This window comes from Gordionus sp. m RMFG-2023, chromosome 1 (genome assembly GCF_954871325.1).
Source record: "Gordionus sp. m RMFG-2023 chromosome 1, tfGorSpeb1-WG-v2, whole genome shotgun sequence".
Taxonomy (NCBI): domain Eukaryota; kingdom Metazoa; phylum Nematomorpha; class Gordioida; order Chordodea; family Parachordodidae; genus Gordionus; species Gordionus sp. m RMFG-2023.
Genome location: NC_088775.1, coordinates 34,041,821 through 34,054,211, shown reverse-complemented (window position 1 = coordinate 34,054,211; position 12,391 = coordinate 34,041,821). Strand labels below are relative to the sequence as shown.

At 26.8% G+C, this 12,391-nt stretch overlaps 1 protein-coding gene across 3 annotated transcripts in view; it reads left to right on the top strand.

Moving 5' to 3' along the window:
• Positions 1-12,391, top strand: part of LOC135922765 (uncharacterized) — a 122,432-nt gene that overhangs the window by 40,934 nt on the left and 69,107 nt on the right. For all 3 annotated transcript variants that reach the window (XM_065457223.1, XM_065457224.1, XM_065457226.1), the window contains exons 2-3: positions 4,767-4,897; positions 5,537-5,903. In XM_065457223.1, the coding sequence (XP_065313295.1) occupies positions 4,767-4,897; positions 5,537-5,903 (498 nt within the window). The remainder of the gene's footprint in view (positions 1-4,766; positions 4,898-5,536; positions 5,904-12,391) is intronic.

Genomic DNA, 12,391 nt, shown 5'->3' with positions numbered 1-12,391 from the left:
ATTGCACATTTATAAGATCATACTTATGTACATACAAAAATATACTTATCACAATTGTACATATGATATAATATATATTCAAATATTAATTGCACACATAAAACTATCAAGGGCCGATTGGCCATTAAATGTATTTTGCCCATGAAAATGAAACCACCAAAATATATCGAATTTTGAGGTCAATCTTAAAAAAAGAGTCCGATCAGAAATAAAATATGAGATATTTATATTTTTTTAGAAAAATAATATAAGTAGTGACTTTTCTCCTATCATATTTATATATTTTATATATTAAGTAGTACTACATGTGTTGGGGATGGGGGAGGTAGGAATAATTTGTCTCCATTTATTCTACCTATAAATAAGAGAAATAAAGGTGTGTTCAAAGTTAAAAAAAATTTTTAAAAAAATGATTCTTGCAGTATGCTTTCAAACTCGATTTCGTAAATTTCGATAATAAATTAATTTTAGTCTTCAAAAATGAATTAAAAATTTAATAAATTTATATCAGCTAGATAGCATCTTACATTTAGCATTAATATTTATTATTTATATTGATTATTATCTTTTTAGATGTTCTTGTCAAAGAACGAATTTACATGTGATTTTATATTTTGATTTAATAACCTACAATAGTCTACTTTCTTTCAACTTATCCGGGAATGGGGCTATCATAAATGTCTCTCTATTGGGATCATTCTTTACATGCCAATTTTTTGGGTTTCTCAGCATGTATTTGAGCATTTTCATTTTGTTATACCCATAAAATTTTTATCTGACTTTTGTTAAGCACAGCATTTGACTCCCAATATTAAAGCCGAGTGTTTTTACTAGTCTTGAATTTTTAAAAATAAAATTTCGCTCACAACTCTACATTTTCATTTTTCTCAGGCTATTTTGTCTTTCGTAGCTCAAATGACTTCAAGATAACGCGTGTACCAAATAAATGATTAATCTTTTATACCATATATTTCTTTATGTTTGTACCAAATTATATCTTCCTTTTAGTGAAATTCAAGTTGCCATTTCAATTTTCTTCTTTAGATAAATACTTGTTATTACCAGTTGGAGTTAATTTTATCATATGTTATTTAATTTTTGTTTATCTTATAATCCTATCCAGAATTTTGCTGTGGGGGGGGGCACTATTAGATGAATTTGTTCTCCATAAATTTTATTAGAGATCTTTTTACTAATTTTTCTAACAAAATCTTACTTGTAATGGTGTATTGTATACATATTTTTTGGAGATGGTTTGTAAGGGGTAAATTTTTATTTATGATAGCATACAAATTTGCTATAGGGGAATCTTCTTCCCTCCGGTTACGCCGATCACAGATTTTATTATCAGTATTTTCATTTAACCCGACCATTAAATCTTGATAAATGAGGCAAATGATGTTGTATTTCCCTCTCAATACATATTCGAATTGTGAAACTTTCTTCAAAGACTCATAAATACCTTTGATATATATTTTATCAAAATGCTTCTGATACAAATATTGAATATTCGTTATAAGCTCGTTATTCACTGGAAACCGTTACGTCAAACTATTTATAATTTGATCAATTATAGGACGAAATATTTAAACAGTATATAGGTCAATTAGATCTGTGGAGGTTCATCTTTGCTTTCATTTCTGTCCATCCTCCTTGTTCGACTTATTCTGTTTTTTAGTATTTCATTTTATAACCAAATGCTATATGGTAGCTTTTAATCAAAAATATTTTCCCTAAATATGTTGCCATGTTTGTAGCTTTATCTTGAATGGGTGAAGGTTATAAAAGATATAGAAAACTTGGCATCCTTGATCATTCCAAGCCGATAAAGTATTTTAATTTTTGGCTTGGTGATATAACAAGAAATTTCGGGGCCCACCATGTTGTTTCACCTATTTTGGAACCTTCACAATTAATTAAAAGAATAGAGCATCTATTTTTTATTGATGCATCAATCAGCAGATGTCTTGTGTACAATATTTTCCAATCTTTTGCTACTTCTTTTTTTTATTAAATTCCTAATTTTACCTTGAACAGTATTGATAATTTTATTAACAGTGGTCTTTGCCAAAAAAGTTATTAGAGAACCTCTTCACTTGGAATTTTATTTATTGGAAAATTTTAGCTTTCTTTTTCTACGTTATGAAAATCTACTTCTCTAAGGGATCTATGAGTATTTTATTATAATTTGATATGATTCATATCATCTTAAGGAGATTGCCATAATTCATATTTTCATTTTATTGAGCGTTTTATTGTTGTCTGATCTTATATAGGATAAGTTTTATTTGCCTAAAAACTTTATTATCTTAAATATATGTTTTGTTAACCTTTCATTTATTATTTTTAAGCTAATTAAATTATATTTCTATATAGTTAAAAAATAATGTATAAAACGTAAAATAATCAAAACTTAATTTCCATTTAAAAATGCAAACGCATATTTTATGAAAAAATCAAAAACCCACAAAATAGTAATATCTAAATGATAATCCTTAATAGGGATCTGCATCGGGCCTAATTTTTCAAACTCGGCCTGAGATTTTTTTTAAAAAAGTTTTACCGTTCAGGCCCGGCCCGAATTTATTTAAATATAGAAATTAATTTTTTGAAATATTATAATTACTCAAAATAAAAGATATATGTCATATGATGTCTAGTTTCTATAAATAAAATAAAATGTTTTTATTTTACATAAAAAAATTCGACATAAAAGTGATGAATTTAGATATATTTAAAAAAATTCCCAAGACCCAACCCGGCTTGATTTTTTTTAAAATAGATTAGGCCCGACCTAACCCGAAACCGATTTTTTTTAAAAAAATGTTCGTACCGGGTCTACTTTTGCAGATCTCTAATCCTTAATATGTATTGATATGATCAGCGCAGCGTATGCTTGACAGAACATTTGCTGAAAGCAACCCCCCCCCCCCGTCCAATATTAACCCCTACACCTATAACCCCCCCCCCCCATTATATAATAAAATAAATCTTATCATGAGCCACTTTATTAAACATTAACTGGTAATTAAAAATATTAGTTGGTAATAATAAACTAGTTGAACCGTATTCTAAAAATTAGTTACGAGCGTGTATGAATTTTAAACTACTAAATGCATGATTTGAAATTTTATTAACCTTAAAATCAAAATAAATAATAATTAATAAATTAGAATACTTTTACCAGTTTTTTTTCTCTAATGTACAAATAGTGATTTTTACTTATATTACTCACTAGCCTAACTTCTTTGGATGCATATCCCCTATCCCCCTTTGAAAAATATGCCCCTGATGGACAGCTATTTTCTAAAGTAGATAGGTAATGGTCAAAAAAGGATCTAAGATGATTTAATTTATTCTCATTAGATTAATTAATATTTAATTGAATAAATCATGATATTTATTGGTATTTGATATTGTTAAAATATATTATGCTTCTATCTCAAATTATAATATACCAAAATAAGGTTCAGACTCCGTAGTCAGTACTATAGTCCGATTCGGTAATCACTGTACAAATAAATTAATGTAATTTTTATTTGAAAATAAATTACAGTTTATTCAGCCTAAGACCAATTCAATATTTGTGTCATAAAAAATTTTCGAACGCTATTTTATAATAAAAACAAATAACATATTTACTAAAAAATATGATTTGGTTTCTTACTTTTATTAATAAAATATCAAATTTTTTGAAAGCGTGAATGTTAAATTTTAAAAATAACTATATAATTTTATGTCGATATATAAAAAAATGAGCTTTAAAAATCTATTATCAAAAATATCGAAGATTTATTGTATTTACTGTTACAAAATTATCTTATTTAAAAGAAGGAACCCCTGAACTTTTATAAACCATAACGGAACCTTTGTACTATGTCGCTAAAAGGTGCACCTAATGTATATAATTTTTTCGGAACCGGTTTAAACCTTGTTCAATATAACATATTTATAAATCTATTTTTTTTAAATAAATATTTATTTATTACTTATTAAGATATGACTAGAATAGTGGTGGGAAATCAATTTGCTTTGTTAAAGCTAGTTCATGATTATATATTCATCGTTCAAATTTTCTTTAGATAGCTATAAAAAAAATTGTATAACCAAAGAGAATGTTCAATATAATATGCCAGATATAAAGGCTCGCATCAAAATCAGTGGGGTATCAAATCCCCGCCCGAGCCAGATAACACCGGCCTGATATAAAGTATGATTTTTAAAACACTGATCAGGCCTAAAATGAAATACAAACCTGGGTCCTGCTAGGCCGATTTATAAAAAAAAATTATATCAATTGGCCAATTGACAAATCAAATGATTTATTTTTTAAACATTTATTCACGATATTTTCGTTCCTTTGATTCTATTTACCTAATACAGTCAAAATAATATTCATGATTTATTAAAATGTTGAAATATTTAAGAATTCACTACTATTTACTATACCTAAAACGAAGCAATGTGAAATATTTATCATTATATGTGAATGTGACCAGAATTCGCTTGATTTTTTACTATATTCATTCAGGTTACAATAACCAGGTTATACGTATTATTAAATTATAAATGTTCAGATTTCATCAATAGCATCCTCATACTTTATTTGGTATTATAAATAATGGAAAACGCCCCTTTTAAAGAAATGTTGAGTTTTTTAATCATTATATATATTATATTTTTGACCAATAGACAAAATCTCTAATATTAATATTTAGGGCTACAAATTAAAAATTAATTTTTTCAACTTTAAAAAAATTCTTTAGTAACCGAATTCGATAATTTGGAGTATTCCCCGATATATCCTGGAGGAAAACGCGATTTAGATGTATTATGGATCGATGCTTACCTCGTGCTGGATAAAGCTCTAGCTACTCTGAGTTGTTTAATCGATTCTGTAAGCCCTAACCTATAATAAGATAAATCAAAGATTTTATTTGTATTTTGCGAAAAATTTAAATACATAGAAAATATATTTTTTAAAATATGAGTTTTTTTCTGGAAAATGACATTTCTTCCCTTATTTCATTTTATTTATGTTGTTAAACGGCTCTAGACGATTTTTAAAAAAGGCTAACGCTCTCTATTAGCGAAATTTCGAGGCTTGGACAATCTTTTTCTTATTTTTATATTAAGTTAGCCGTTTTAAAAAATCAACTCAAATCGAGCTTTTAACAACACTAATTGTGATAAACCTATTTGTTTTTATAAGAAATGTACACTAAATAGTTAATAAATTTAACAATTAATCTTATTCAGTCAATAAAAGAATTTCGAAATATATAAATATCCAAAGTCAAAATTTTATTTTAAAATAAATTAAATTTATTAGTGAAATTTACGAAATCGAATTTGGACGCATAATGTATAAATTGCGAGAGCCACATTTTTTGACTTTGGACGCATATACTCTATAGAAAAGAATTTTTTTTAAACTATTGGCTTATATAATTAGATATATAATTACATTATAATATCTAAACATTTTGACCCCATCATCCCTTCATTTATTCCTTCCCACCTGTTAACTCCACAGGCTTACCAAGACCCCATAGACAAATTTAACCAAAGAATCCGCAAAAACTGCTCTCCTTCCTCCAAACTCTTCCACTTAACGGCGTCCCACGCTAAGAACATCCCGGGTCCTAATTGCCAACCGCGAAACTGGGCCGGATTAAAAGGACAAAATACCTCATCTTTATCAACTGGAACCGGTTTTAATGGTCTCTGGGGGCTAACAACTCTACCAGAAGACCGAATTTTAGAACAAAGAGAAGACCTGCATCAAGTAAAGCTTTACAGATCCTGTCCCTTTACCCGTGCACCTTTAACCCGGTATGGAAGCGAATGTATAGGGTTTGACACCCATTCGATTCGAAGACCTCTTTTTTCCTCATATTTAGGTATGCATATTTTACTTGCTTCTTGGATCTATCTATTTTACTATACTTTTAGGTTTTCTATGTGTTACTTAGTCTTAATCAATTTTTTTCCCCATCTTTATTACTAATTTCTTATTTTTTTAAAAAAATATATAATTATTCAAAAAGTTGAATCTATAAAAAACATTTAATCATATTATTCGTATAAAAAACCTTGTAAATTTCAAAATGAAAAATTTATTTTATATAACAATTCTACCTTAAATTAACTTAATTATAACTGGTCAAATTAAAACATATGATCTTATACAAATATCACATACGATTTGTGATCTATTTAATTTAATTTAAGCACATTTAATTGAGTGCGATATTACATTTTAAAATTTTATTAGTAAATTTCGACAAATTTCTTCCTCTCTAAATATACCTAATTGCTAAAATCCCACTATTTTGGTTCCATGTCAATTCAGCGAAACTTTTATGGTGAATGTTTTATGGAGAAATTTTTATCGCGAAAATATTTAACGAAAACTGTATTGCGAATTTTTTTTAAGCGAAAATTTTATAGCGATATCATTATGGGGCTACCAAATTGCGAAGACAATAGCTTGAACTGCGAAAGCAATACTGTCCAATAATTGCTAATAGTCATACTAGATACTTAGCAAAAATTTTAATAAGATATCAGGTACAAGATACTTGTATCTTTTTTTTAAAGTTTCTAAGGTCCAAGATACTTTTTAAAAACTTTAAATGGTAGTAAATCTGCAGTAGTGCAGATATATGCCTGAGCTTTCTATAACTGAGCAGTTTCACATATAAAGTATTCATCAATTTTTCTTTGCAACAATCTTGGTAATGGTAATTATTACAAGATAATAGTTCTAAATAAATTGACAAGTAGAAGATAAGGATAAGAGAAAATTATAAAATTAAATTTACCTTCCATCATTTTTACAAATTCTTTTTATTTGACTATACATAGATAATGGTGCATTCCTTTAACAACAAACGAAGTTAATAGATTATTAAATTTTTCCTGATATTGTTTTCTTTTTATTATTTAAGAACGGGTTTTTAAGTAAATGTTTTTGGTTTTCACAATTTCTTTTTGTTTTTTTCTGTTTGTGTAACTTCATGATGATTCATGTAATTTTTATATGATTTTAGATGACTTCTCTATCAACGAAACAAAAAATAAAATATTTTAGATTGATTTTTATATATCATTTTAATTTTTTTATAAATCAAATAATATAAATTATTTTAAAAAATTTCTAAATTTAGCAAATGAAATATTATGATATTGAATATGGAATGAATATGATTATTTATTGTGATTTTTAATAAAATTATATGATATACTTATAGATGCTTGACGTAATCCTAGATGATGAGTCTGTAGAGCCACTTATAAGCTTGTGGCATTCTTGATACTCTGCAGTAATTTTAATATTGATATGTTCATGTTGAATGACTTCAATATCTTACGTTTAACATGCTTGATTTATATTTGATATTGTATTCTCCTTGTGTATCATTATTTTCCCATTCCGATTCTATAATTGTATCTTCGATAACTTGATTCATGATTTTTGTAGTATTGATGGATATATGGCGATTTAGTAAAATATGGTAGTTGTTTAGCAAATTTCTTTATGACTATACGTTACATATGATGATACTATCTTAAAATTTCAACTCAGATTTAATTTTTCATTAAATTTATAATATCAGTTTAGATGTTAATACTATCTAAATTAACTAAAATATTTTTTTTAAAGTAAGATTCAGATTTAAATAATTTGTATTTTTGATACAAGATCTTTCGATATTAGATACAAATATCCGATATACTTCCCAACCCTGCTAATAGCGTTATTTAAAATATTTGTTTTTATAAATATTATTTAAAAAAAATATGTTGAAAGATCGATTCAAATGATTGGGCTTTTAATTTTTTTTACCTTAATAAATTTATATAATAATTTTCAAGCTTAGAATTGGTTTAGAAATTTTACTATATGAATATAATTTTTGCTGCTACCCTTCTTATGCTTTTCCTCAAAGTCTTATTTATAAGAATCATGCACTAAAAACCTAGGCTTATATTAGTTATTGGATTCATTATCTTGATCCCCACTGGTAAAAGTGATATCTAGGTTTTGCCACCTGATTAGTACTCATTATTTATTAATTCATCAATCAGTTTTGCATCACTAAACAAAATCACTATAATCTATATAAAACACTAACGTCTTAGACTGGTTTTTATCAGATTTTGTTTTTTGAATAATTTAATCATGCTTATATATTGGATCAAACAAATAAAAATTTCGTACAATATTGTCTAATTATTTTTAAAGTATAAATCTTATAATTATTTATATGAGACATGTATTTAGCCACTATTGGAGAATAAAAATTATCAAACTGCATTAATTTACTTTGAGCCATTTAATTATGAGATTCAAAGTAAGGAGGATGGTATGAAGTTGAAAGTTGTATAATATATGATATCGGACAGCCACGAAGCTTACATGACAACTGATTTATTTCCATAATGACTCTAATTCTTTCTTCCAGAAGCAATTACAAATTTAGGAGGTTGTATAATAAATAATTTTAATAAAAAACAGTTATAATATCGGACTACCACTGAGCTTGAATCACATGACAACTGATTTATTTCTATAATATCTCTAATTCTTTCTTTCAATAGCAATTACAGATTTATCTTATCCAATGGAATATTTTGATCATATAATCTTGAAATTATTTTTATAAATTGATATGGAAAGAAGCCAAAAGGAGAGAGAGAGACAAAAATTTACAAACTTATTATATCAGAAAGTTATACCAATATTATGTAAACAATTTACACTTGGATGGCATGCAAAAAATGTGATTGACACTCCATGAACCTTTTTTGAAATATATTATATTAGAGGTTACATATAATTTACATCTTAGGTTTACATTATTCGAATAATTGAGAATTATTAATTATAAAAAGATTTGCCTTTTATAATAAATTTAAGTTCCCGAGGTTCAGAAAAGGGAACAAGAATTTACTAGAGAAATGAATGAGAGATTTTTTAAAAAAATGAGATTTATTACATCAGAACCTAAAGAATCTTATTTCTTAAAACAAAACCTCCAAATCATAATTTTAAAATATAATTACACATGTTTTTTGGGAACTTGTAGTCCCACCTCGGTTTTTATATAATATTTTATTTATTTTATTTTATTTTATATTATTTTAATTTAGTATTTTAACGCTAGTATTATTTTACACGAAAGGAAAAAATAAAGAATTATTAAAATTTAAAAAAAAAAAAAAAAAAATTAAGAAAAATCATTAAAAAAAATTTAAAATACTAAAAAAAAATTAACTTGGAAAATCCAATAAAGTTCTAAGATAATTCAAACTTTTATTTAGAAATCGTCTGACCTTTTTAAAAAAAACTTTATAAAATGTATAGCTTTCATTATTTTGAATCCTGAGTAGATAAATAACTATGCATTTCAGAATATTCGATAAAATGATTTTATGGCATAAAACACTCTTAAAAAATTTTAAATTTATGTTAGAGGGAGGGGGGAGGGAATAAATTTATTGGAGTAAAAAATAGAACTCAAAACACTCCCTCTATACTTACGATTATGAATGAGAGAGACCATGAAAAAATTGCTAAGTTTTTTTTCATCACATCAGAAAAGTTAGCATTTAAGTCAAGTCTTACTCAGTATAATTAACAAAATGCTCAAACATTTCACGCTTGTGATTTAAGAACTTACATGGGTAAATTTATTGAATATCTTGTTTCTTTTTTAAAAATTCTATTCATTGATTAGCGCAGATACAGTTGCAATAGAAAACTTGCTATAAGGGGTTCACAAAAATGTTTAGCTGCAAAGAATTATCGATAAAAGTTTCCTTAAAGTGTATTCTCTTCAAAGTGTTCGCGATTTAGGTTTCACGAAAATTGATTTGCGATAATGGATTTATGATATTTTCTCGCTGTAAATTTTTCGCTGAAATAAATTTACTGAATTTGTTTCTAGATATTATTTTAGCTCTATATGCGATAAACGACATTCGCGATAAAAGTAACTTTTAAATGTGTTTCCTGTTAAAAATTTCGCCGAATTGACCTGATACGTTTTAAGTTCACTTTGAAATATTAATATAATTTGTTAATCTTCAAGTATTATTTTTTAAATATATTTACTGTATATATAGCATAAACATGTATACTATAATATTCCTTGTAGGCAATGTTTTCCTAACGGCCTCATTCTTATGGGGGTTTGGTCGGTATTTTCATTTAACCCGATTATTAAATTTATTTAAATATGGGGAAATTAATATTCTCATTTTTCACTGAATACATCATTGTTCATCGAAAACCGTTCGGTTAAACTATTTATAATTTGATCATAGGACGAAATAATTTAACAGTATGGAGGTCAATTTGAATTTATCGATCTTGTTCGACTTATTCTATTTTTTAGCATTTTTTTGAGCTCAGTTGTTATCTGAACATGTTTATAGCTTTATTTCGATTGAATGTGAAGGTTATAAAAATACAAAAGATTTGTCATCTTAGATAATTTTCCTAGCAAAATATTTAAATTTTTGATTTAGCGGTTCTCAATCAAAGATTTAGCTACCTATGCGGTTTTCGCCTCGAACAATTTATTATTAATTATATCTGTTGCGCACAAATAGAGGTCGGGAGTTACGCTTATTTTTTTGAGCGTTTACCACTTATAGATGAAATATTTAATAGGAGAGAGCATTCAATCTTGATTTACTAAAATCAGCTGGTCTTACTCTTGTGCATACTATATATTGGCAAATTAAATCTTTTGCTACCAGTCTTTTAAAAAAAAATTAAATTCTTAATTTTACCTAAAACAGCTTTGATAACTTTATTAATTGTGTCTTTGCGTTCTGTTAGGAAATGGTCTTATTATGATATTCTAAATGCTAGGTCTTATTATGATATTCTAAATGCTAGGTCTTATTATGATATTCTAAATGCTAGGTCTTATTATGATATTCTAAATGCTAAAAAAGGAAATATTATAAAAATAACTATAATCTTGGCATTCAAATTTTTCATATAGATATTGATAGGTCAGTGAATTTGTTTAAAATTTTATTAAAATCAGATAAACTCATTATTTTTTACAAGGATCCTAAACTTTAGATTGGGGTTAAATGAAAAATAAAAACATTTTAAAAAAAATAGAATGTATACTTTTTATTTGTTAATAGAATCATTATTTATAATTCTGAATGTTTTAATTGAATGACAATTGGTAAGCATAAAAATAGATCATTTTTACACTTTGACCTTTATATTCCCAAAACATTTCTTTAATTACAAGTATCTTAGTTTATATATAAAATTTCACCTAAATCTCAAGAGGTCACACGAAAGTTATGTTTTGATATTGCCATAGAATGACCTACTCATTCTTGTTATCTGATAGGCCTAGGCCCAACTTATCCCTCACCCCCTAAAGAAGGTTGAAGATTCAGCTTAACAGTGGAAATAAGGTTTTATTTTGACACGCTGCCATCCTCAATATAGAGGTTTACTACGCTAGTAATGAGTTGCTATAATTTTTAAATAACATTTGGACACATTCTTTTTATTTAAAATATATTTTGCAAAATGGATAATGTTAGAAATATTGAGTCTTCCCATGCAGTTTGTTTAATTTAAAACATTTTTTAAAAATAAAATATTAGTCAATGGACCGAATGTTGAGACTCAGATCATATTTTTCATTTATATCAGAAATTATTTTTTGAATTCCTAAACAAATGCCGGCAAAGGAGATCATCCTGCAATATACCTTGCTAGGATTGAAAATATCTTTATTGAATTTTAGAGCTGTAGGAGCCGAATAGCAACTTAGGATGAATTAATTGTATTCGGAATAAGTTTGGGTAAAGGGAGGTTTGAAGTCTGTGGAGCCTGTTGAAAGCATTGTTGAAATTAAAATGTGGAGATTGTCTTTAGAAATTTCTGAAATGATGTGAGTGGTGTGAGTTGTTGCAGCTCATCCATTCTTTGGCCCAAAAATCTAGTTGGTTAGAGTAACAATGTGCCAAGGTTAGATTTTATTTGATTACTTATTATCTTAGCTATTATTCTGCGAAAAATAAATTCTGTCTATCGGGCAAACTCTACCATTCTTTTTATAAAGGTCTATGAGTTGTGCTACGAATAAAACAAGCTTAATATCTGGAGTGGTCTCTCTTTAAGTATATTGTATAAGAAAGTTATCAAGATTGTTAATAGTGTTTTGCTCGATAGTTGGTTTGATAAATCTTGATCATAGATTAGGCGTATAACATCAAATCCTCCAGCTGAATATTTTTTGAAGAATTTTATTGCAAAGTAAGGGATGTTTTAATTGAAAGGATTTTATTTGCTAGCACAAATCTTTCATTTGAACTGACTATTTTAGAGCGCTAGATA